This window comes from Centroberyx affinis, unplaced genomic scaffold (genome assembly GCF_046629955.1).
Source record: "Centroberyx affinis isolate AG114_WGS23_722 - 3 ecotype Tasmania unplaced genomic scaffold, CSIRO-AGI_Caff_v1 ptg002445l_1, whole genome shotgun sequence".
Lineage (NCBI taxonomy): Eukaryota > Metazoa > Chordata > Actinopteri > Beryciformes > Berycidae > Centroberyx > Centroberyx affinis.
The window spans coordinates 96,311-123,980 of NW_027280686.1; the positions used below are offsets into that span (position 1 = coordinate 96,311).

Sequence of the window (27,670 nt, forward strand, 5' to 3'; positions counted from 1 at the left end):
TCAGACCGTAGTGACTCTCATCACCAGCTCTCGGTGGCTGTCTCGGGGCCGCGGCGGGGCGGGGGCGGAGGCGGAGGCGGGGGCGGGGGCGGGGGCGGGGCCCAGTCCCTGCTCCTCCGGATTCTGCTGCTCCATGAAGGGCCGACGGTGGCCCAGCAAGTGGAGCAGGCTGTACGTCCAGCGGTAGCTACGGTTCTGCTCCGTCACCGGCGACAACGAGTTCCCGGTGTTGTTGCTGGGCTCCGACTCCGACGTCGTGGTCATGGTGGTGGGGGACGTCCCGGAGTCCTCCTCGTCCTCGTGACGCCGCGCGGTCCCGTGGCCGGCGGCGGCGGCGGCGACCCTCGGCGACGAGGTGGCGGCGGCTTCCGCGGCGGCCACGGCCGCTAGCAGCGAGGATGTGGAGGGGGAGGGGCGCTCGGTGCCCAGTTGGCCCCCAGACGGAAGCCTGATCCTGGGGTCGGCTTCGGTCAGGGATGGATGTCCCCTGGGAGTGGAGCCGGGCTTCTGCTGCTCCTCCAGGTCGCGAGCCTGATCAGAACAGAACCACAATCAAGTTGAAGCACAAATGAACACTGATATAGTCCAGGCATCTTTAAAAAAGGATTATTGTGGGCGTCCTGGTGGCTCAGTTGGCTAAGGCCCATACCATGCACCCACAACATTGTGGGTTTAAATTTGGCCTGGGACCTTTGTCGCATGTCATCCCCCTCTCCTTCCCATCTTTCCTGTCTCTCTCTACTGTAGATTATCCAACAACAAAAATGAAACTACAAAATGTGCTTAGTAGAGCACAGACCTCCATGTCTGACAACACCATGCAAGGAAGTTATGCACCTTTTGGTGATATGCCACGGCCAACACCACACCCCCTTTTGGCCAATCAACATGAAAAGTAAATCAGTTCTTCCTTGGCCCATAACTAACCTTCATACCAGGTTTTGGGTAATCCGTACCCAACTTTTTGAGATATCCTGCTAACAGACAGACGGACGGACAGACAAACACAGGTGAAAACATTAGCTCCTTGGCGGAGGGAATAAAAATAAGCTTAACAATGATTGTTATGGTGTTTCTGCTTTCCTGGCTACCTTAACAAATACATGTTTTGTGCCTTCATAGCCAGCTGAGCCACACTGCTCCATGCTGTGGTAATTCAAAGTGCATTCAGGAAAAAGGAAACCCCTGACAGAAGGTTCAGTGTTGTAATGGGTTCCCTAATCCGGTGATTCTCAACTTTTTTCGTATCAAGGACCCTAATTTAGTCCACATTAGGGCCACGGACCCCCATTTGATGAGACTTTTCTTTTCTCTCTGACTCAAATCTGAGAATATTTTTATTGTTAGATATGATTTTGTCCAGAATTCCATGACTATCTGTATTGTAGGTAGAGAGGTAACAGTGAAAATATGATCAAAACAGTCATTCCTCATGTAAATGAAATAATGCTGAAGTTTAACAATTAATTTGCTGGGGACCCCCTGGAACCCCTTCAAGGACCACTGGTGGTCCCCGGACCCCATGTTGAGAAACACTGCCCTAATCAATTCTGCACAGCTATACATATATTATTTTTATATTCATATACAGTGTAATACAGTATATGACATACAGTTGCTCTGTCTCAAACTCAAAGACGCTTCCAATTTAGGTAGGAAGTAGAATGTTTGAAGTTGTAGTACTGTCTCATTCGGATAGGACAGATAGGAAGCATCCTTTTAAGATACCTTGTTTTGGCTGATTTTGAAGGAAGCATACAGTGGTTTCTAAGGCGGAGTAGGAAATCCCACAATACCTTGCAACATCAGCAAAGAAGAAGAAAAAGAAGAACGAAACGTCCCCAACATCTGCTAAAATTAATGGCTGATGGAAGGCCCTGCTTCGACAAAAAGTTTTCCAAAATTAACATATGACCGTAAAAAATAACACTGGCCTGCATCCAACACAAAATCCAAGCTTCTTTTAGGGTTAGCAGCTAAATGCAGAGTGAGGTCAAAGCCACACACTGTGTTCTGGTGTGTTAGATTCAGAATACCTTATCGTAGTTGAGGACCTTCCATCTCTGGTTGACCGCCTGCCACCGGTGGAAGATACGGAACACTGACGGACCCTCATGGACGATCAGGACTGGAATACACACACACACACACACACACACACACACACACATCAGTACATGATACAAACTCAGTGTCTCTCTTTCTCTCTCTTTCTTTCTCTCTCTTCATGCCTGTTGCCCTCTTCTCTCTGTTCATCCTTTTGCTCGGCAACCTGCCACTAGTGATGAGACAGTGTGTGTGCGTGTGTGTGTCAGACGCAGGTAAAACACCTGCCAAATACTGAAAACGTGAAGAACCAGCAATTATATGAATCTCATCTCAAAGTGAGGTGTCCACTTTTGAGTCTGCTTTAACGTCTGACATGAAAAACCGAGCACCATTCAGTAGTACATAAATAATTATATAATTAAATGCTTAAATACATGAATAAATATATAATTCTATAATAAATAAGTGAATAAATAAATAATTATATAATTTAATGCTTAATAAATATATAATTCTATAATAAAATGCTTAAATAAATGAATAAATAAATAATTATGTGATTTTATGCTTAATTGTCACCATAAATAAGTAAATCACAAATTAAATGAGACATTAAATATATAAATGTTAAATTTATTTGTGTATTTATTTATTTATTCATTTATATATATATTTGTATATTTACACATTTGTATATTTATTTATTCATTCGTATATTAATTTATTTATTTACGTATTCATTTATTCAAATTTCATTTATTTATTTATATATACTTTCATTTATCCATAGTGTAACTTGCTGCAGCGTAATAAATAAATCTGTCAACTTCATCCATCAAAAGTCAGGGGGAATGAACAGTATTACAGACCCAGCAGGCTCAACCAGTCGATCCAGCTCTCTTTGATCAAGCTATGAGTTTGCACTGTGAAGCTATTACAATCCAGCAGATGGCGGTAATGCAACACTTATGGATGCCAACTGCCATAAAACTCAACAGAAGAAGAAGATCGAGCTGTGAACTGCCGCGACGATTGACTGTGGTTTTCAATCGCTCAACGTTTCTACGTTTCTATGTGAATGAGGCCTTACACAGATCACCAGAATGTCGACCTCTATGAGTCGAAAAAAACAAAATTTGATTTGTTTTACCAAACCTCACGAGATGGAGGTCGCACACTGTCGCACACACAATGTGGTAATGTGGAAGTAAATGTAATGGCAATCGACTCGGATTTTCATGAAATTACGTTTTTTTTTACTCATAGAGCGATCGTCAGGCATCAGAAGACTTTGATTATACTACACGAGCTTTATGGAGTAATTTTATGGGCATTTATTGCCCTTTTTGAAGCAGAACGTCCGGCTCCCCATTCACTTCCCATTCACTGGAAGAAGCTCCTCCAGCAGCGAGCCTGGAGAACTCCAGGTTGTATGAAGTTGTATGAAGAAAAAACACTCACCCGAGTTTGTACTGGCATGGGAATGATAATGACCGAATTTAAATTTTTGGGTGAACTATTCCTTTAACTATCCAACATGCACTTTAGACATTTCAAAGTTAACCTATGCTTCAAATATTGTAGTCTATCAGCTCTTTGGCAAAGGAGTAGGTAGACTGAGTGATAATCTAATAATAGGAATATGTGAATAATCAACTCAGCTAATATAATGACTTATGCGTTATCGAAATGATGGTAGTAGGTGCGATAACTTAATTTAACATTATCCTTTGAAATAAGGGACACACACACATCCCATCTCCATGCATATAGCCCCTCTCTCTCTCTCTCTCTCTCTCTCTCTCTCTCTCTCTCTCTCTCACCTATGCAGACCACGTCCATGAAGCCATACATGGCGTAGCAGATCTGGAAGAGCAGGTCCTGGCGTTGCCAGCGGGCATGGGGGCTGAGCGATGACCAGACCAGCCAGGAGATGCTGGCCACCAGGAAGAGGCTGCCGAGCACCGCTGCCGCAATCTGCACCTTCTCTATCACTGTCAGGGAGATGGACTGCCACTGGACACACACAGAGACAAGTGACAATAATGCATGCATGCTGATTATCAAAAAAGTGAGCCATTGTATTTTTATTTATTTATTTATTTTTTATTATTATTATTTTAAAATCTCCAATCCAGGTACCCCCACTGACTCTGTATCAGCTGGTTCGGAAGCTCTACCAGTCCATCTACCAGTTGGTTCTGAAGCTCTACCAGTAACTCTACCAGCTGGTTCTGAAGCTCTATCAGTCCCCCAACAGCTGGCTCTGACGCTCTATCAGTCTCTCTACCAGCTGGTTCTGAAGCTCTGCCAGTCCCACTACCAGCTGGTTCTGAAGCTCTACCAGTCCCTCTACCAGCTGGCTCTGAAGCTCTACCAGTAACTCTACCAGCTGGCTCTGAAGCTCTACAAGTCCCTCTACCAGCTGGCTCTGAAGCTCTACCAGTCCCTTTACCAGTTGGTTCTGAAGCTCTACCAGTAACTCTACCAGCTGGCTCTGAAGCTCTACCAGTCCCTGTACCAGCTGGTTCTGAAGCTCTACCAGTAACTCTACCAGCTGGCTCTGAAGCTCTACCAGCTGGCTCTGAAGCTCTACCAGTAACTCTACCAGCTGGCTCTGAAGCTCTACCAGTAACTCTACCAGCTGGTTCTGAAGCTCTACCAGTCCCTCTACCACCTGGTTCTGAAGCTCTACCCATCCCACTACCAGCTGGTTCTGAAGCTCTACCAGTCCCACTACCAACTGGTTCTGAAGCTCTACCAGTCTCTCTACAAGCTTGTTCTGAAGCTCTAGCTGTCACTCTACCAGCTGGTTCTGAAGCTCTACCAGTAACTCTACCAGCTGGCTCTGAAGCTCTACCAGTCTCTCTACCAGCTGGTTCTGAAGCTCTACCAGTAACTCTACCAGCTGGCTCTGAAGCTCTACCAGTAACTCTACCAGCTGGTTCTGAAGCTCTACCCATCCCACTACCAGCTGGTTCTGAAGCTCTACCAGTCCCTCTACCAGCTGGTTCTGAAGCTCTACCCATCCCACTACCAGCTGGTTCTGAAGCTCTACCAGTCCCTCTACCAGCTGGTTCTGAAGCTCTACCAGTCTCTCTACCAGCTTGTTCTGAAGCTCTAGCTGTCACTCTACCAGCTGGTTCTGAAGCTCTACCCGTCCCACTACCAGCTTTTTCTGAAGCTCTACCAGTCCCTCTACCAGCCATTCCACCTTCTGTTTCCCTCTACCTAAAGTGATCTCAAAACAAAAAGGAAATTCCATTCCAACCACACCTCAAAGCAAACTAGACTTCTATTTGAGTCCAGACAGACCTAACTCTGGCAGAACTGACAGAAAACTGACAGTATACAGACTCAGTGACACAAGCTGGACACAGGTTAAAATGTTACTGCCAAATTGTGTTGTCATCACACATGAAGGGAAATGGACAGAAAAATATCGTTAAAGGTAGACAAGCAGGTAAATTTGACTGTTATTGTTCTTACCACTGAATTGAATTGATACGGTTACAGGTGTGTGTGTGTGTGTGTGTGTGTGTGTGTGTGTGTGTGTGTTAGAGAAATTTTACATCATGCTTAAAAATCCACAGAGCAAAGAAGAAACATCCTCAATTCACAATAAATAAAAGATAGTTAACACATCAAATACATCCTGCAGACTTAAACCACACATGTATACAACCTGTAAAATTCTATATTAACAGTTACACCAGCTGGACGGAAGCTCTAGCTTGCTAGGCTAGTGAGAGAGAGAAGGTCAAGGGAAAAAAAAATCAGAAACAAAGGTAAGAAAGAAAGACAGAAAAACAAACAAAAAACAGTACAAAGACAGAAAGGAAGAACAGGAAGAGAGAAAAAGAGAGGAGACACCAGTCGAGGTGAAAACAAAGGTATAACATCACACACACACTCTCTCACACTGTCTCTCATTCTCTCTCTCATACCTGCAGTGGGATTTTGGTGCACACACACACACACACACACACTCACACACACACTCAAAGCCAGCCAGCCATCCAGAGAGTGTGTTACCTGCAGTGGGTTCTTGGTGCTGATGCTGATAACATGGTATTTGTAGTAGCAGAGTTCGCAGCTCCAGGCTCCTCTTTCGCTGATCCATTTGATGAGGCAGGGCTCGTGGCTGCAGCGCACTGAGCCACTGCAGCGGCACGGGCTCAACAGCTCCCCCTGCAGGACAACACACAGCATTACAACACACTTAAGCCAGACGACGATATACCTCAATCAATATACCTCACAGTCTGATAAAATGCTGAGAAATGATTGTGAATGTGACCCTAGCCCCTCAGGCTGGCACTGTCCCTGCAAACGTCCATTGGTTTCCCACTCTCCACACAGCGTATCATGTATTACTAAACATCGCACAAAAAGTTCGGAACTTTGTGTTTGGTAGATTATTTCTCTGTTGTAACAATGCTTCTTGGCAATACATTTTATACCGTTGGAAAGCCTGTTTATTTCCCTTTTAAATGGTGCCTCATTTGTAAGGAACATGCATTTGTGGGATGAGCAGCACAGCTGAGTATGTGGGTTGCGCTCATGTAAAATTTGCCAAATCTTCTCTGCCAATGCCAAACAGCTTATTCTGCTGTTGCTATTGACTCTTGTTTGGTGTTGTTTGGTGGATTGGATGATTGAAGTCTATCAGTAACAAGGAAGAAACAAGACATATTGGCAATTTTACAATTTATTCATTTAACAAACAGTCAGGAGCCTCAGTAGCGTGTGGAAGAACCATACACAGCCACAACAGCCTGGCACCTCCTCCTCATGCTGGTCACCAGCCTGGTCACACACTGCTGTGGGATGGCATTCCACTCCTCAACCAGGATTTGTCGCAAGTCAGCCAACGTGGTTGTGTTGCACTCTAGCACGAACAGCACGCCCAAGCTGATCCCATAAGTGTTCAGTTGGGTTGAGGTCAGGACTGTTGGCAGGCCATTCCATTCTCTCTACTCCCAAATTCTGGAGGTAGTCTCTGATAAACCCCGCTCTGTGGGGGCGAGCGTTGTCATCTTGGAGGATGGAGTTCGGTCCCAGACTGTGGAGATATGGGATCGCCACCGGTTGCAGAATCTCATCTCGATATCTCTCTGCATTGAGATTGCCTCCGATGATGACGAGCCTCGTTTTTCCAGTGATGGAGATGCCGCCCCACACCATCACACCGCCTCCACCAAAAGGTGTTACTCTATCGGTGCAGCGATCAGCATAGCGTTCTCCCGCTCAGGTACCTGATTGTCAGCACCTGGGGGTACCGGAAGCTCAAAACAAGAGTCAATAGCAACAGCAGAATAAGCTGTTTGGCATTGGCAGAGAAGATTTGGCAAATTTTTCATGAGCGCAACCCACATACTCAGCTGTGCTGCTCATCCCACAAATGCATGTTCCTTACAAATGAGGCACCATTTAAAAGGGAAATAAACAGGCTTTCCAACGGTATAAAATGTATTGCCAAGAAGCATTGTTACAACAGAGAAATAATCTACCAAACACAAAGTTCCGAACTTTTTGTTCGATGTTTATATGACTCACAAAAGTTACTGAGGGGACCTAGCATTCCCGTCAGAATGCGTCTATCGCACAAAGTATTGTAGGTCATTTGAAATGTATAAATTAGAGCTCATTCATGCTTCTATCTCCTCTTGTTTAGATGACTGCAACTCCCCATGTTGCTGCCTCAGTCAAAAGTCTCATGGTTCAGAATGCAGCAGCTCCTCTCTAGAATTGTAACTGGTGCCAAAGAGACCACATAGCCCTGTTTTTAGCATCGTTCCACTAGTTATCAGTTAAATATATAATTGATTTATAGATCTTATTGACTATGTTTAAAGCTCAGCTAGCTATAGTTCCCTAGGAGCCACATCCCTTCTGACTGTCCTCGGTCTAGACCCAAGACTAAAGGTGATTGATGCTCACTGTCCCTCAGTCTAGACTCAAGACTAAAGGTGATTGATGCTGACTCTCCCTCAGTCTAGACTCAAGACTAAAGGTGATTGATGCTGACTGTCCCTCAGAGACTAGTTATAAGTTAGATATAGAATTGATTTATAGATCTTATTGACTATGTTTAAAGCTCAGCTAGCTATAGCTAGATTACAAACCTCTTAGTTCCCTAGGAGCCGCAACCATTATGACTGTCCTCAGTCTAGACTCAAGACTGAAGGTAATTGATGCTGACTGTCCCTCAGTTTAGACTCAAGACTAAAGGTGATTGATCCTGACTGTCCCTCAGTTTAGACTCAAGACTAAAGGTGATTGATGCTGACTGTCCCTGAGTCTAGACTCAAGACTAAAGGTGATTGATACTGACTGTCCCTTAGAGACTAGTTATCAGTTAGATATAGAATTGATTTCTAGATCTTATTAACTATGTTTAAAGCTCATCTAGCTAGATTACAAACCTCTTAGTTCCCTAGGAGCCACAGCCCTTATGACTGTCCTCAGTCTAGACTCAAGACTAAAGGTGATTGATGCTGACTGTCCCTCAGTCTAGACTCAAAACTAAAGGTGATTGATGCTGACTGTCCTCAGTCTAGACTCAAGACTTAAGGTGATTGATGCTGACTGTCCCTCAGTCTATTCTCAAGACTAAAAGTGATTGATGCTGACTGTCCCTCAGTCAAGACTCAAGACTAAAGTTGATTGATGCTGACTGTCTCTCAGTCAAGACTCAAGACTAAAGTTGATTGATGCTGACTGTCCGTCTAGACTCAAGACTAAAGTTGATTGATGCTGACTGTCCCTGTCTAGACTCAAGACTTAAAGTGACTGATGTTGACTGTCCCTCTGTCTAGACTCAAGACTAAAGGTGACTCAAGACTACAGACCATAGACCTCTTTTCATGTAATGTTTTTTCTTTTGACTTTTTAATCATGTCGTTCCCTATATTTTAGTTTAATTTATTTCATTATATTATTCACTTTTTATTATTATTCATCATTGCATATTATTTATTATTTTTATGCACTTCTTCTGAATGTATTGTTATCTCTTTTTTCTATATTTTGCTATTCTCGTTTGTTCTTTGTAAAGTCAGCATTTAATTCCTGAAGAGCCAACATAGCTATCATCATGACAGATTAACAAAATAGAAACAAGACGTCACATTCAAATAAAGTGATCATTAATCTGTGTACATTTATGTGCATGCATGTATTATGTATGTGTGTGTGTGTGTGTGTGTGTGTGTGTATGTATGTGTGTATGTCTCACCTCCCAGAGCTCATGCAATCTGTGTGAAAAGAAACCCCCTCTCTGATTAATCCTTCTGCAAATTCTGTTACATGTGGAGTAGAAGAGGTGTGTGTGTGTGTGTGTGTGTGTGTGTGTGTGTGTGCGTGTGCGCGTGTGTCAGAGTGAGATTTGCGTTTCAGGGCATTCTAGCGTGAACCTGTCAGTTATAATCCTCTAAAAGGGAGAGGAAGGAAGAGAGATTGAAAGAAAGACTTGAGGGAAAGAGAGAGAGATAGTCAGCGAACATACCACACACACACATATACATCCACACACCACAGTAAAAACTGCCCTCACTGCTAGAAAAATGTAAAGACTGAACATTTCTCATCTATTTCTCATCATCTTTACTTCCTGGAACTACATTTTGTTGTTAGGCAACATTAGCTAAATACTGTCTCTATTTGTATTTTTCCTTTCAGAAAGATGCAGTAGATACAGTGTTTTTTTTATTTTATTTATTTATTTTTTATTTATTTATTTATTTGTGACTCAAGACCATGATCACATGGTATGGAGCACAAACAGAACATACAATAATAACAAAACAATAGCACATGGCATGGCTAAAATACAACAAATGTTACTTAAACAAAGGAAGGACATTCTTCAAAAAGACACCTAATTTACAAATAAATTTTGGCTTATCTGATTGTAATAACAAAATTAATTTAAACATAGATGGGCGGTTTAAATAATACCTTGGCAAATACCTTTCTCTATAATTCATTATGCTTATATTCTTACATTCAAACAGAATATGATACTCGTCTCCCAAGCGGTTGTCATTACAAAGGTTGCAGATCCTCTGATTTGAGGATGAGGATGAGGTTGAAGATGTGTGAACTAGTAATGTGTTTATCATTTCTGTGTTGATTTCTAGACAAATGGCTCTGGCGTTTGCCTCATTATCCGCAATATGGCCTTTATTCAAGGAGAGGAACTGAGTTATTTTTATCCAACTGTTGAACTAGACTGAATAGGATTTTAACTGACAGGAATAAAAGGGAAAGCTTCTTAAAGCGCCCTCTCATTGTACTGCTGCTGACTGGTGGAGTAGCACCCTGGGCAGAATTTATAATGTAGTTATATTATTATTACACACACCTGTTATTACACGGCTTTGTTGAATACTTGATTCTGATTGGTCGATTACGGCATTCTACGGTCTGTTATTTCTGAATAGCAGACCGCTGCTATGATCATAGCAGTTCTGATCATAGACTCTGGAGGATCACGTCCAATCATATCAATCCGCAGAAAGAAGTCCGGTAAATTTGGACACCTCTTGAACAGAAAAATTTTGCCAGAACAACAGGAAGTGACACAGTTCACTCCTGTATGGGTATGTCCCACTTCCCCCTTTCCTTCACTCCCTCCTCCTTTCATTTGTGGCGGTCTACTGCATGGTAAAAGCTTTATGTAATGCAAGCTATACGCCTATTTTCAGGAGGTTTGTTCAGTCTACTTACCATCCTCATGCTCAGCATGTCTCATGGATCTCAGCATTTCAGATACTCAATCTGAATACCAGCCCGAGGCAGAAGGGGCTGATGACAGTTCTACGACCAGCAATATCCGCCGTAGCTCTCGCCAGGCAAGTAAAAACCTTCCGTCCATTGCGAACTGGCCTGTGGTTAAGATTCTGGAAGCCCTCTATGCTAGCAATATTAGCCACGAAGAGCTCTTTCAGATTTTCATTCAAAACATCCCGGATCATGTTGCTGCAAATCCTCCCGTCATTCCCTCGTCTGGCCCTCGCAAATGTACATCTAAGAGGAAGAATTGCCCTGCTGCCGGTGCCTGCGTCCCCGCCTCTTCGGCCATCACCTCAGCCACTGCTACCACCGCCTCCGCCTCCCTGACCGCTGCCTCCGACCCTGCTGGCGAGAATCCAGCCTGAATCCTGCCAGTCAAAACCTGGTCACGGTTGACCCAGTGCAGTCCTCCCTCAGCCAGATGGACACCCGCATTCATCTCCTATCCTGCAGCTTGTCCAGCAGGTCCAGCATGGACTATGGAGTATAATTCAGCCCATATTACTTTACTGCTCCCCCTGTTTCTTCACCATGTTAACAGTCACTAGTAGGAACCGGCTCACCCGCATCTCACACAACGCATCCAAGATCATGGCCTTCCCACCCCCAATCTCTCAGACCTCATAACAAAGCCATAGTACACAGAGCACTAACCATAACTCAGGACCCCACTCACCCCTTAGTCCTTTCTTCACATTGATTCCTGGTCACAGGTACAGGTCCCTCACCTGGAGATGGGCCTGTTTTAAAAAGAGCTTTGTCCCCTCTGCCATTGAAGCTCTGAATTCAGTGCATTGAATGTCTTGTGTCAAAGTACTGTATTTTTGTCTTCCTGTTTTGTATAATATTGTGTGGTGGGTATGTGTGTATATGTATGTGAGGCCTTGTATAAAGGGTGGAATCAAATTTCCTCTTGTACGACAATAAAGTCCAATAAAGTAACTCTATCTATCTTCTTCCATGACCGTGACTGCACCTCCAATCTCCAGGGGTGCAATTCATTTCTCAGGCTGCGGCAATATCTCCTCATTTAAGGAATCAAATCCTTGAAGGTAACAATATTAACTTGGTAAATATATTGCTGTGCTCTGCAGAAACAAGCGATAGATGCCTGGTAGACTGTGGGGAAGTTTCAGTTGTCCTCAAAGAAAGTGACCCGAATCTGACCATGGCCGAGTTTCATGTTGCCTTTGGTTCTAGTGTAGAACCAAAGGCACTGCATAGGATCGAATTGGATACTTATTTAGCTATCATATCCGATCTGGCCATGCCCTACGGGGGCACACTCTTCTATGAACATCACAAATAATTTTCAGCAAAAGCAGCAATGTATATCCAGAGATCCAACCAGAGGCTGGATTGGTCCATCCTCGACCTGGCCCTCATAAGCAGACATTTCACAGTCCTACGTTGTGTGCGGATCCTTCTCTCAGGCCACGGCCACACTGATCCGTTGTGTCTGTCCGTCTCCGTTCATTTCAATTCACTGTTTTGTCAATTATTTGCTAACTGGTCTGGTTCAAGGGTTTTTAGCTGGCTTGTGTTTTCTCCCAAAGGTTTCTCACGTCTGCCATAATCTCCAATCTGCAAATTGGAGATTAAAAGAACCTGATGTAGTTGATAAGTTGCTGGCCAAAGAGGTTGAGAAAGGTTATATGATTGGCCCTTTCAATAGTCCCCCCTTTTCCAAGTTTCGCATCAAGGTACCCTTTCGCGTCTGTATAGGACGCACCTTTTAACTCAGGCTCTTCTTGTGCCACCAGTTGAGGTCTGCAACAACATTGATCTTTCTATTTTTGATCAGCTGGTACCTTTTTAAGAGTCGGCTGCACCAGTTATGTTTGGCTTATGGATCTGTGGTTTGGGGGATTTGCACGGCGCGTCGGCCGGAGAGTCATAACCGCCAAACATAACTGTATTACCATTTGTTACGATAAATGATTTTATCTTGTGACTATAGTGTTCCTGACTGAAATGAAGCATCATGTTAGTTCAGGCAGGACACAGATGTCACGCATAGCCCGTCATCTACCAGCTGATCGCTACTCTCACCAATCACAATCCATTCTCATAACAAGACGGTCTATTTAAATGACTTCCTCCTACACACTGATTCTTACTACACCAACTGCTGCACCTAAGCTGCATGGTAAAAGCTTTACCTCCACCTCCCCAGCCTCCACCTGTTGTCTATGTTGTTGAGCTATGTCGGCTCTAAAGTGTTATCACGGCTCAATGTTGCTGCTCTGGCTCTGCTCTGTGTTCTCCCATGGGGGATTTGCATGGCGCCCCTGCTATACCTTCAGCATGCTTGCTGGGTAAGCAGGGAGCAGAGTCATAACCGCCAAAGATAACTGTATTCCCATTAGTTGCAATAAATGGTTTTATACCATGGTCTGGGTGAATACTCGATTCTGATTGGCTGCAGGGTGTCCATTAATTCCTGATAATGGACACCTACTATAAGTAGTTCCAGTGAAACTGTCTGTTCACCGTTCTAAATGAATGCGCTGGCTACGTAGCATCAGCCTGTGTCTAAAATGAGTAACCATAGCAACAGGGACACAGTCAAAGCCTCCGTTTACTCCATTCATTTGTTCGTGAAAATCTTGATATTGATTTAGGGATAATGACATGGCTGGATAGCTAGCTAGTCTTGTTGTTAAACATACTGTCAAATTATATTTACTGTACGCAATGTTATTGACTTTGAATGTTAGCTTTCTGGCTCATAGCTGAGCCAAAAGGTTCTATGAGCTGAGCGGACTAGAAATATCTCCCGTTGCCAAGTCGTATTTACTGGAGTAGTGAACAACGTTTCCATTGCATAAGACCTGGGATGGTAATGATTGTTCCAGGTATTAGTCAAACCCTCAGGTGTTACCAGGGAAACTGAGTTATGGCTTGTGAAAAACTTTAGATTTTGATTACAAAACGCATGAAAATATGAATTAATGGTCCTCATTTTTTTTCTTTGGCAAGTGACCATGGTACAAGCGGGATAATGCCCGACGAGGTGTCCATAATCAGGAATTAATGGACTCCACGGAGGCAACCGAGGTTCTGGTCTCCCCGTCATCCATTAATTCTTGATAATGGACAACACGTCAGGCATTATCCCTTACTTATCTTGTGACTATAGTGTTCCTGACTGAACTGCCGTTGCCAGAAACTCTGAAAGCTTTAGCTCTATTTGCTCTGGAAGAACTGTGCCCTCTTTCTGTTTTGTGCCATAAAGCAAGCAGATTTCCCTCCAAATCTGACCAGGTACAGAAACAATGTAAAATACAGTGTCTGTCTATCCATGTTCCGTATTGATTTGCATTCTGAATTTGAGTTCCCTCAAAAATGATACATGCATTAGGCCCCGTGTCCACCAAAGACCTGTGAAAAAGCGCTGGCACTGTTCTGTCATTGAAACAATTTCAACTTTTCTGAAGCGCACCGCTCGTCAATGTCACTTCAGAGTTCTACCAACCAATGAGGATGAAGCAGGGGCGGGACCAAGAGCTGGCATCCTGCAGTTTTATTGTTATAATATTAGCTAGGCTATCGTTTAGCATAGCAACAACACCAGGAGACATGTTCTCAGCGCCCCTCGCTCCAGTGCTCACCTGATGCAGCCAAAGAGCTCAGCACCAGTTCTTCAAGTCGGTTGGTGGACACGGCCCCTTACTCCACTGGTGTCTCCATTTTAAGCCAATAGCTGGCATTTGATTCTGAACTGCTGACTACTAGTCTTACCTCAGTCAACCGTCATCACACACACACACACACCTAATCTTGCTTACACACATTAGCACAACAAGCTAGGTATGGGAGACTGTATGTGGCGTGTGTGTGTGTGTGTGTGTCTGACTTTCTACTTCACCTTTTACTAAAGCAATTAATCTCTCAGCAAGACAATGTGGTCAGACTGCATAGAGCTCTTCAGAATGATCTCTCTCTCTCTCACACAAACACAGTTGAATGATTTCTTCTCTCTCTTTCTTTCATACATACACGCACGCACACGCACATGCACACACACACACACACACACACAGCCTGGGGTTCAGTGAGTTGCTAAGGTAGGAGACTAGTGGCTGTGAGAGAGGCATGCAAGAGAGAGAGTAACTAGGGGGGCTTTGCACACTCGACTGGAGTGCGCCACTGTGTGTGTGTGTGTGTGTGTGTGTGTCTATGTATGTGTGTGTGTGAGAAAGAGAGACAGAGAGAGGGAGAGAGAGAGAGAGAGAGAGAGAGACGGAGAGCGAAAGAGAGAGAATGTGGAAGTCATTCAACTGGGGCCAATCCGCTCTCCTACTGTTAGCCAGCAGCCAGTTTGTACAGCTCCACTCTTAAGTCCAGCATATATATACACACACACACACACACACGCACAGAACACACACTATCTTTGTTGCGAGCACGTAAAACCCTAGAACACACACACACACACACACACACACACACACGCACACACACACACAGTTAACTGTTAGAGTTGTTAGAGATTTCCTAGGGGTTGAGGATGGCTTTTCAAACAGAGTTATAAAGAGAGACAGTTGAGTTGTCAGACAACTGTTCCCCAAGTAGAGCAACAATGGAACCCATGACAGTGAAGGAGAAGGGCTGAGTGGAAGACAGCCAAAAAAGAGTTAAAGTGATAATCTGTCAGTTTCTAATGTTTTGTTAGTCTCCATCTTTGGTACTAAGTGCTCATTGCGGTGGTGTTTCTGCGGGAGCGTATCTATGTTCCCAGGGTCCTATGTTCCCCAGTTCAATATTCTGTTAACACACATTAACCCTCCTATTGTGTTCGGGTCAAATTTGACCCATTTCAAGGTAAAATATTTCATAAATATGATCCACTTTTTTTAATTGGAACAAGGCTTCAAAACAGCTATATAAACACAACAAAACCAATGGTTATGATTTTATTTGATTTTGAAGGTCTCTAAAAAAAATTGTTACATCTGTGGTGTTCCGAGTCAAATCTGACCCGGCAGAGAATATTAAAGAGTCTGGGTGGTTCTGTGCATAAAATTTTACTCAAACTCTTGTTTGGGTTGGGTCTGATCCACAAAATTACCCAGAATGTTTTATTGCTGCGTGCCATACTATTAAAAACCAATGTTGGGTCAGATTTTACCCTATTTTTGATGATTTGATGATTTGGTTTGGGGAACATCTTTTTCAGGTTCCCATTATTTGCTATATAGAGCTGGGGAACATAGGACCCTGGGAACATAGGACCCTGGGAGAGCATGTAGAACTGGGGAACATAGGACCGTGGGAGAACACATATGTAGAACTGGGGAACATAGGACCCTGGGAACATAGGAATGACTCTGTTTCGGGAACAGAAATAGAATGGATACAACAGTCATTCTGTTGTTTGCCATGGTAATTTGGTTTGTACAGCATAAACTGATGATGGAAGTTAATTGCTATAGTGACAACACATAGTCTGGGCAGTAATAACTGTGCAGATTTTTTGTGCTGTAGAATTGTGAATATTTGAATCTGTGAGCCAGGGTCTGAGGTCAGTGTAACATTATCAAAGATTGTGCTTCTCTCGCAAGCTCCTCTAGTCAACATCTGCACATTAGCAAACCTAACTGGTAAGCATAATCAAAAACTGAGCAGGATTTTCCCCCTTGAAATAGCATTAACTATTATCCTACTCAATCATGACTTAAGCCCATTGTCTGTGTGACAGTGTGTGTGTTTGCAGAGACCCCATGCCTTCTGTCTGGATTTTCTAATTTCTGAATGTTCGGGACGTTTCTGGGCGTCAGCATTTTGGCAGCAGGTGTGTCCGGCTGCAACCAAAACCACTGCTGAATCATTTTATATCTAAAAGCCACGCTGGCTATGGTAGCGGTCCTGAACTCTAAAATAGAGCAACTGGTCAGAGCTAGCGTGTATCGTGAGCTGGCAGCTAGCTACTGTTAGCGTAGCTTCGTTGTAGAAGAAAAGCTGATAAGCTAACCGGCTACTACCTGTCCAACAGAAAACCGGCCAACTCTGCGTCGCTCTTCATCCCCATCCTCTCCTTCAATACTCTCCAACGGATGAAAGCCAACAGATTCACTCTCGTTTTGGAAGAGCCTTGTCTGCTTGCCGTTTCCCTCGCTGTACTTTTTTAGAGGTTTTTACCATTCTGGCAACCACAGGGAGGAGGGGTCAACTTTGAAAGTTGTGTTTACAAGCCACAAGCAGCAAAATCCTACTCAGTGTGCCTTTAACATAATATAACCCCTTCAATGTTATAAACGAAAGTAGCGCAGCCTACCTTTAGTGGAAAAGTTAGCATACGCTAACTAAAAAGCTAAAAAGCATCGGCTGAGACTGAGATTAACTCAACTCTAACTACTTCTACTAACTGTGCACAGATGTCAAAACTTTTGACCTACTTAAAAAGACAGCAGCAACTGGTACAACTGGTAAAAGACCTAGTGGTGGCACGAATGACAACTTCATTCAGCTGCAATACTTGAAATGTTCCCCACTAAACAGAAATGTTAAAAAGAAGTTAGTATAAAAAAAAATACCACTGCTTATAACCATGTTTTCATGTTATTACAATTGGAAGTAGAAAAGGTGAATACAATGCACAAACATCGATACTTTTTGTAGGTGTTGTAGGTCCAGACGACATTTCGGCTAATCTCTATAAACAGATATCTGCATATGAGACGTCGTCTCTCAACTCCAACTCCATTCTCGCGTCTCAAGTTGCTAATCGGACTGTAAACAATGACCGGCGCATGGAAGAGGAAGTCTTGGCCCGGATGTCCGCTGGCTACACCGGAAACCTCGAAATATTGTTGCAGCCAGAGTCTAATCGTCGTCAGACTGATAGACGATGGGTTCCGAGATTGCTTGAGTGCTGGCTGAGTGGCTGTAATAAGATGGGCATAGTCTGAGCCATTGAGGACAAGAGGATGATGATCAACTGGCTGTAGAGGAATGTCTCTCAGGTAGGGATAGCGCTCTTTTGGCTTCTTTCATGGGTAAGTATGCTCTGACAGACCAAGGTTTTCTGCTGTAAAGGTCCCAGAGATAGTGTCTCATCTGGTTGACTGATGGGTGATACAGATGATACAGATTCAGATGTCCTGTCTCATTGTGCGTAACACAATGGTCTCTGGCCTTGTTTTCAAATCTAAGGACTGGACAGCTTGGGGAAGAACAATAGATCTGTCTGATACATCATCAAGAATTGCAAGTGATGAGGGTTTTCTCAGCATTGTAAAGACAGACGTTCAGCCTGACCTTGTAGGACCTGTTTGGTTTGTCCGTATAAATGAGCTCTGAGGGAGAGGAGGCAAGCATAACTGTTGTTGGCTTGTGTCCAACAGCATCATGGAGAATGTGAACCTCTTTGCAAGTGTTACATCGTACGCACATCTGACTCCCACATTTCCAGCATCTTCTTTTTCCTATTAACAGTCAATGACATCCTTTGTACTGTTGGAATACTTGGGCAAGGTGTCAGACAGAGACTTAAGCAAAACAGCAAACTGAAAAGTAGGCTGACAGCGCACTAACTCAACACATCATCCATGTGAGATTGAGACTTAAGTTCCATGTACTACTATCCCTAGCAACACAAAATTAATACAACTAATAATTAATAATCAATTGTCACCACCATTTTTTTTAACAAATGCAACACCACCATACTGAAGAACAGTGTTACCATTATCATTAGCATCATACATAAGGTACCCTTTCTCTCAGTTCCTTTCAATAACTGTTAACTCGCATGTGAGCATGTAAGTAAAGAGGTCTTTACTTATGTACTGCTGTCAAATATGGTGTAATGACACATTCTAATGCTATCGAATAAAAACCAACCACGCAAACATCAATGTTACAAAACAGGAACCCCAATATTCTTCTTTCGTGCCCTTGTTTAACTCAGTTTAGGAATTCTGCCACTTTGTTCCCTAAAAGTTGCTTAAAGTAGAGGTTGAATGGGAAGTAGTGAAATGTGCTGATAGAATTCAACTCAGGAAATATAGTGTGTGTATGTGGTTCTCAAGTGGCCAAAACCACGGGTGAATTTTGAAGCCAATAAGGAAGTGCTGCAGTTCCTATAATAGTCCAGTAATAATGTAACTTGACCTCCCACAAATTGCAACAAAAACAAACTCAGTGGATTTTGTGTCCTCAATATGTTCTGAATGAGAGAAAAAAAGTCCTAAGGAATTGTATGAAGGGAAAGTTTTGAAAATCACCTAAATATGATCCTACCAAAAACGCCTTTTTAGCCTTTTTTTTTTACAATGTAAGTCTATGGGAGGACTGTTCAAACCATGCCCACTTTGAACTCTAACTACACTTTCATACTTTAAGCTAGAAACTCCATTCAAACTTTAAACGGGTCACCACTTTTAGTACTTTATTACTCTTATTCAGCTTTTTGATACCTATGTACTTTTTGGGAAATCGCAGTTTAAGTTTTATACTTTTTTCAAACTTTATAATGGGATCCTATGGAGCCAGCCTACAGTGCGTGACGTCACAGTTCACTCTAGCAGACTGTACAAGCTGTACTTTTTACTAAATTCACACATTTTAAAACTGTGATAGTTCACACAACTTTAACACTACATACACATATTACACATCAAACCCTTCTACAATCATATATAATTCCACATTTCAGGGGTTTGTGGGGATGAGAAATCCAATATTGAGTTTATTTTGCAATTAACCTTAATCCTACCGACTGGGGTACCCGCATACTTTTTGTCATATCTCACAGGTGTTTTTATTCTATCATTCCAATTTTTCATGCCTTTGTCAATCAATTTGTTCCTAATGACTTCATATCATTGTTTTCTGTTTCTGTTTTAATTAGTGCTTTTTAAAAATACCAGTCAAAAGCACCCAATTCCACCTATGCAGTTTTAATAGCCCTAACCCGAACCCTCGACTGACATAGTAAATGAGCAGCACAAGTACATCTGTATCATCGCTTTTCACGATGATGTTTTGATATCTGTCAGAGAGGTGAATTACACGCAGCACCATTCTGGTGTCAGCTTCCTCTTATGTGCTGTACAACTCAGGCAAGCAGTGGACACCTGTGTGGTCAACCGTCCAGTAAAAGTAGGGTTTTGCTTGGTGTCAAACGGGCGTAAGTGCAGTTACGTCCTTTTGACACCTAGCAAAACCACTTTTGACACTGAACAAGCATTGTGGGTAGAGGATTCTAACAGCACTTAGGTCAGCTCAAAATGCATGCTGACAGTAAGTAATGCTAGCATGGCAGCATGATCACATAATTTTTAGTATCCTATTCATATCCTAATTAATATTCTAGGTCAATATTAGATGAATGTAAATATGTCAATATTCCCATTAAAAACTTAGGCCTATAGATTCAAAATGTTATTTTATAATGTTAGGAGTGTGAACTGGTCAAGATGAGCTCTGATAGTAAGACTGCTGGTAGCTGAAGTTCTCCCTCAGTGTTATGAAGAGTTTTACAGGTCTTTGAATGTGTCCCAGGACACATCAATAAGTGATGTGTCCTGGGACACATACAAAAATGTATTATACTAGCAAAAGAAAAAAAAAGTAGTAGTTTAGAATCAAAAGTAGTTTCTTATGTGTATAGAGGTTTATTAAAAAGGTTTATTAAAAGTTTTTAACAGAAAAAATGTATCGATCAATTTGATGTTACATGTAGTATTATTAGATTAGGATTAGGATTAGAAGTGAGTATTTCTCAGAAAAATTAACTGTTTGATATTTCCGCCTATAATAAGGCCTTATATAAAAGGCTACTGATTCACAATAGAACCATATTTTGACATTCTGGTTGCTTTGGAGTGTAGGGACACTACCTGTAGACCATCAGTGCAAATATGATGTAAATACAACCAGTAGGTAGAAAATTACATGGGATTAATTTGTACTCCCTCTTTCAGGGCAGGCGTTTTTTTGCACTTTTTTTGCCTATGTGGTGAATCACTTCATTGATGAATTTAATTACTTTTGCAGTAAAAAGAAAAATTATGACCATCCATTTCATGAAGGGGACATGTCAAAGTTATGAAAAAACAAGGTCATGTTTTGTTCTACCCCGGGTAGGGGTAGAACAAAAACTAAGGCCCTTTTTGAGGGTTTGTTCCTGCACTATATGTAGTGTTAAAGTTGTGTGAACTGTCACAGTTTTAAAATGTGTGAATCTAGTAAAAAGTACAGCCTGTACAGTCTGCTAGAGTGAGTTATGACACCACACACTGTAGGCTGGCTCCATAGGATCCCATTATAAAGGTTGTAAAAAGTATAAAACTTAAACTGCGATTTCTCAAAAAGTACAAAAGGTATCAAAAAGCTGAATAACAGTAATAAAGTACTAAAAGTGGTGACCCGTTTAAAGTTTGAATGGAGTTTCTAGCTTAAAGTATGAAAGTGTAGTTAGAGTTCAAAGTGGGCATGGATTGAACAGTCCTCCCATAGACTTACATTGTAAAAAAAAAGGCTAAAAAGGTGTTTTTGTAGCGTCATATTTAGGTGATTTTCAAAACTTTCCCTTCATACAATTCCTTAGGACTTTTTTTCTCTCATTCAGAACATATTGAGTACACAAAATCCATTGAGTTTGTTTTTGTTGTGAGAGGTTGACCCACATTTTTGGCTAAAATGCCTGGAGTATAATGTCTGCTAGGGTCGGCTCCAAAAAGACTCTAAATTCCGCCCAAGTCCATGCAAGTCAATGGGACCACAGCCCAACTTCTCACTCAAAATATAAAGTCAATACATTTTTTCGACAACAGATTATGGTCTCAGTAGCTAATTTTACTTGTTCTATGTGTCCGTGTAGCGATTTTCAAAATAATTGCGTCATTAACGGGATGTAACGGTTATAAAACGGGGTAGTTTTCTGAGTGATTGACAGGTCGCCTGTCCAGTGATCGCGCAGGTCGCCGATCAAGGCTCATTTGCCGTGGTATTTTTAGGAAAGACCTACCAGATACCAGATGTTTAGAACTACAAATGTAAAAGCTTTCATTAACTGGCTATAGGTTGAATCACTGTTGTGATATATCAATCAGTGACAGAGACAAGCAAAACTGACATTTATACATATCAAAATGTTGCTGTTTTTTCTTTAAATTTGCCCTCCATACAGATTGAGAACCAGTGTTGTAATTATCCTCTGTTTACCCATGTTTGGCACAGTTATGGTCTGATTTCGACAGCTCAAACAGCCTACAGGTTGGACAGACTGGGTGATGCAATTGAGTCAATTAATGTTTTGGCACAACCAATTGTCCATTTGGGACAAATTAAGTTGAACTTTGAACCTCTTCCTCCTTCAACCCTCTCTTGCTCAGAATTTACATAAGAGTGAAAAAACTGACTGTAAGAGTTCAGTCTATCAGTGTAGTATTAGCCTGGATGCTACAAGGGCCAAACAGGGCTCGCAAGGACTTAGGCTCCAAATCAAACTTGCCACATGAAGTCATGCACCTCCGTCCTTCAGCCAAGACAAAAACCAAATGAGACATGATTCACATTTCTTATCAGTTGGGCAACAGTTTGAAATAAACACAGCTTTCATTGTTGTAATTACAATCTCATCCATCCTCCCAGGTCTCCTTGCACTTGGAACTGTCCATCAGCAGTCCAGATAGCTGAATTCACACCTCCTACACCTCCTTTCTGCATCTGCACTTCCTGCTCCATGGAACACTCTGCTGACTACTCTGCTGCTTACAACTTCAGCCACTCTTCTAAGCTTTCAACCACTTTCCTAGACCTTCAGCCACTCTTCTAGGCCTCCAACCACTCTCCCAGATGTTCAGGCACTCTCCTAGAACTTCAGCCACTCTCCCAGACCTTCAGGCACTCTCCTAGTCCTTCAGCCACTCTCCCAGACCTTCAGCCACTCTTCTAAGCTTTCAACCACTTTCCTAGACCTTGGCCACTGTTCTAGGCCTCCAACCACTCTCCCAGACCATCAGCCACTCTCCGACACCTTCAGCCACTCTTCTAAGCTTTCAACCACTTTCCTAGACCTTCAGCCACTCTTCTAGGCCTCCAACCACTCTCCCAGATGTTCAGGCACTCTCCTAGAACTTCATCCACCCTCCCAGACCTCCAGGCACTCTCCTAGACCTTCAGCCACTCTCCCAGACCTTCAGCCACTCTTCTAAGCTTCCAACCACTTTCCTAGACCTTGGCCACTGTTCTAGGCCTCCAACCTCTCTCCCAGACCACCAGCCACTCTCCTACACCTTCAGCCACTCTTCTAAGTTTCAACCACTTTCCTAGACCTTCAGCCATGCCCGTAGACCTTCAGGCACTCTCCTAGACCTTCAGTCACTCTTCTAAGCTTTCAACCACTTTCCTAGACCTTCATCCATGCTTGTAGACTTTCAATCACTCTCCTAGACCTTCAACCACTCACCTAGACCTTCAGCCACTCTTCCAGACCTCCAGCCACTCTCCTAAGCTTTCAGCCACTTTCCTAGACCTTCAGCCACTGTCCTCCTGGGTTTCCTCCGGGTGCCCCAGTTTCCTCCCACAGTCCAAAGACATGCAGGTCAGGTGACTCTAAATTGCCCATAGGCGTGAATGTAAGCGCTTGATGTAGTATGGTATATGATGTAGCACAGTCATCCTCAAAGTCCGGACTCCGGTCCGGATCCGGACCGAACCACAACTGTCTCCGGACTCTGAGCAAATTATACTTTTCATATGTATTATTTGTATTATCTGCGAGACTTCAAACGTCAAACGTCAAAATTATCCGCTTTCTCCACTGCAAGCAGCGCTCTGACTGTCCGACTGCTCCACTGTCTGTGTGAGGACGTCTACTCTGCTTTGGTTTGGTCCAATCACATTCAGCGTCCCGTCATCTCCATGACAGCGGTGAGTCGCGGACGCGACGTCATACTGTAGAGCCGCACTTTTTTTTTCAAACTTTATTTTTACAAGAGAAGAGAACAAAGACCGGTGTAATCAAGTTGACAGCGCAGCTCGTTTCGTCAGCTGTTAGCTACTAGCCTAGATTTGGAACGTGAATCAATCTAAAATGGCGTGTTCAAAGGTGGTCAGCCTGCAGTGAGTCTGCATTCTCAACAATGAACATGGTGAAGAACGAGTACCGCAGCCGACTCACCCATGAACACTTGCATCAGTGTCTCTGCCTGGTCATCACACCTTTTGTGCCAAAGTTCAAAGTCTTGGCAGCAGACCAAAGGTGCCACTTCTCTCATTAAGCAACAGTGTTTGACACAATGTACAATAGTTCTGGACTTATTTGGACTTTGATTCTTAGGATGGTTTGATTCACCTTTGGTGGCTGGGTGTGTGAACCAGTTTTGGGGGATGGGGATAATGGGGAAATGGTGATTTGTAGCTTTAATTTAATTTAATTTTACATGTAATTTTATCTTTTATTTAATTTTATTTTATATATTTTATATAATTACATTTTATATTATATATATTTTATATTTAATTTTATATTATTAATTTAATAATTTAATTATAATTCGTTAAAAGCTTGACTGACCTTAATAAACGGACCTTTGTCTAATTGAAAATTTTCTTTGTGGACCTTTAAGATTTGTATTTGAGTACCCCTGATGTAGCATATGTAGTATGTATATTGTTATGATGTAGTATGTAGTATGGTATGTAAAGCTCTTGGGATAAAGGGCTATAATTTAGATACCTTAAAGCACTCTCCTGAACTTTCAGCGACACTCCTAGGCCTTCAGGTCGTGGCATACATATTTGCTCATCTCAAATGGGAATTTGGTTTGCTTCCTATCTATCAGACTGCACTTATCAGGTATTGTGGAGAGGATCTCTGTCTTTACTGTCTTCACTGTGGTCCCCCAGGGCTCAGACTTGGGTCCCCTCCTCATCTCTCTCTATAATAGATCGCTTGGCTCTGTGATCAAATCCCACTGCTATGCCAACGGCACTCAACACTACTTTTCTTTTCCATCCTGTGACACTCAGGTTGAGTCACACTCTCGCTGACACCCACCGCCTCAAACTCAATCAACAAGCTGCTCTTTTTCCCTGGAAACTGCCTGCTACAAGATCTCTCTATCACTATTGACTAGACCATAGTGACAACACTACAAAAAATCTTTGTGTGACTTTTTGTGATACAAGGCCTGCATTGCAGCCACATCCCAATCCTGTAGGTTTCGACTTTAGAAAATCTGTCGAATCAGACCTTTCCTCACCATGGACTTTCTTCGTTCAAGCTTTATCATCTCCTGTCTGGACTACTACAACTCCCTCCTAGCTGTTCTCCTACAATGCTCTCTTCAGCCCCTACAACTCTTCCACAACACTGCAATTCTGCCATGACACACTCCTGCTACACTCCCTCTGTTGGGTGCCTATTGTTGCTTGTATCAAATTCAAACCCTGGCATACAAGGTTGCAAAAGGATTTGCACTCCATACCTCCAGAACATGGTCCAATCCCACACACCCCTACCTTCAGGCCATGGTCCAGGCCTTGGGCCTCATTAATAAAACTGTGCAAAGATTCCACACTAAAAGGTTAAGTATGTACAAAAGAGGAAAAAACTATGATTTATAAAACCATGTGTGCACTTTCTGTCATCCAAGTTTCCTTTTATAAATCCCAATCAACATGAGCCTCAACAACGAGCCTCACATCCAACTCAGTCAATTCCCACAATTAGTCATAAATGAATGAAATGCCCTTTATGAATAGTGATATGCATGTAAATGTGCTTGTCAGTTTGTTCTCTTTCAATGACAAACTGACAAAGTCGGAGGGTCTAGACTAAAAAGAAATTTCAGAGTATGAAATTGAAATGCTTGTTGGGAGGTCGAGGCAGGACGAGAGCTAGTCTATTATTTGGTAGCCTCAGTTTGGGTATCATCAACCAAAAAAATGTATTTGATTGGCAACATGTCACTGTAGCTCCCATACAAAGGTTGATGCCAAGAAGCGCAGAGCTCTCCCCCCTTGACTGAAGTCTCGCCTTGATAATGGGAAGCCCTATTTAGTGCATTGTGCCAGAAAAAGAAGGTGACACCAACATGCTATTAGAGGAAGATGAGACTGCTGCGGGTGACCAGGTATTATAAATGTGCCTTTTGGTTTTGGAAAGAGTGAACCTAACTACGCATTCAACATTTCACACTCATTTGGTTTGCCTAAAAACACGTAACATACCCAAGAAAAGACTTGACAAGTGTTTTATTCTCATTTGTGCGCCTGGCACCAGCAGGAAAGAAGCCATAACACATCATTATGAACCATCACTGCAGTCAGTCCAATTGCCTAACACCTTGAATTTGTAGCAATGAATTGGGACATGGGACATGCAGCTTATGAGCCCATAATGAAAGTTCATCACAATAGGGAGATGCTTTTTGGGTAAACTAGATGGCGTTTAGACTAAAGTAACAAATAAATGATTATGGCCTCAATATTCCTCTGGGATATGATTATCAGAAATCTGTGTAACTTGATATGGAGCATAAAGAATTGATTGAAAGTGTCAATAGAACATTTTACTTTATTCCACTGCTTTGCCACACCAGTCACCATTTCTCAGTATATCCAAAATGTGTGTACCCAACATTTCTAAATGAGGCCCTTGGTCATCTCTCCACCTGGTCTCCACTCTTTTCCCTTTTCTTTTTGGTGGAATGACCTATTAACCCTCCTAGTCCAGTCAGAACAGCAGTTCCTCCACATCCTTGGCCATAGACTGAAAACTCATCTCTTCAAGAATAACCTCTGGTCACTCTCTCCCTACCGAATGACTGAAGAGCTGCCCCGTGGTCCACCAATCTTACACATGATGGTTCTATGGTCACAGGAATATTGTAAGGGCTCATAACTATACGTTTTTATTTTTTATTTTGGTGGCCTAGGAATTGAAGCTTAAATGCCTATGCCTAAAATGTAAACGTGAAAAAATAATCCATGGCCCTAGAAAGACACACTTAGACCTGATCTTCAGAAGTCACTAACGAAAGACCCGATCAGTGTTTATTTTTCACTTGGTTGAATCCAGCTGCAGATAGAGGAGTTAGAGTACCTTATTTTAATTTGAATGAGACCAACGGTGTTGCCCCCAGCCCCGCTCCCGTCGTCACTCTCTCTCTCTCTCTCTCTCTCTCTCTCGCTCTCTCTCTCTCTCACACTCTCTCACCTGCTCGGGTCCCTGGAAACAGATGCGGCACAGGGGTGTGCGGAAGCCGCTGTCGCTGCAGCTGTTGAGGGACATCCTCTCGTCCAGCTTCTCCTTAGAGCAGTCCTCCGAGGAGCTGTAGTCCAGGGAGCCGGCCTGTCCTCCGCCAGCAGCCGGCCAGTCCTCCACTGCTTTCGGCTGCGGAGACCCCTCTGACCCGCGGGCTTGGAGTTGGCGGAGGGTCTCTTGGGCCGGTGGTGGTGGTGGTGGTGGTGGTGGTGGTTGTTGAAATGCCGCCGGGTTGATTGTGTGGAAGTCTTGGGTAGCAGCACTGCCACTAATCGCATGGCTGTCTGAGTGTAGTCCGCTCATGGGGCTGGCGCGGAGCAGTGGCCTGAGTGCTGAGAAAACCTTCAGGTCGCCGCTGGACACAAAACAGCAGCAATATAAGCGGCAGCAGCGGCCTTCGGGCTTCCCCCAGCCGCCTACCAGCATCGGCGGGCGGCCCAACAATCCCATAAAGCACCGTAACGTTAGAGCCAGTACGACAACCAACAACATGTGGCGGTTGGTTCAGATATGGTTAACGGATAGGTTTCAAATCTGTAGCCTAAAACACATAGGCCCCAAACGATATGTATGTATTAAAAAAAAAAGAAGAGATCT

General features: G+C 43.0%; 1 protein-coding gene across 1 annotated transcript; it reads right to left on the minus strand.

Annotated features, from left to right (window-relative positions):
• On the minus strand, positions 1 to 27,376 carry LOC139656326 (E3 ubiquitin-protein ligase MARCHF4-like). Its single transcript, XM_071533869.1, has 5 exons — positions 27,026 to 27,376; positions 6,085 to 6,240; positions 3,873 to 4,065; positions 2,037 to 2,128; positions 1 to 531 (listed from the first exon to the last, which is right to left on the minus strand). Exons 1-5 carry the CDS (start codon positions 27,374 to 27,376, stop codon positions 1 to 3), a joined length of 1,323 nt encoding a protein of 440 aa, XP_071389970.1.
• Between the last annotated feature and the right edge of the window lie 294 nt (positions 27,377 to 27,670).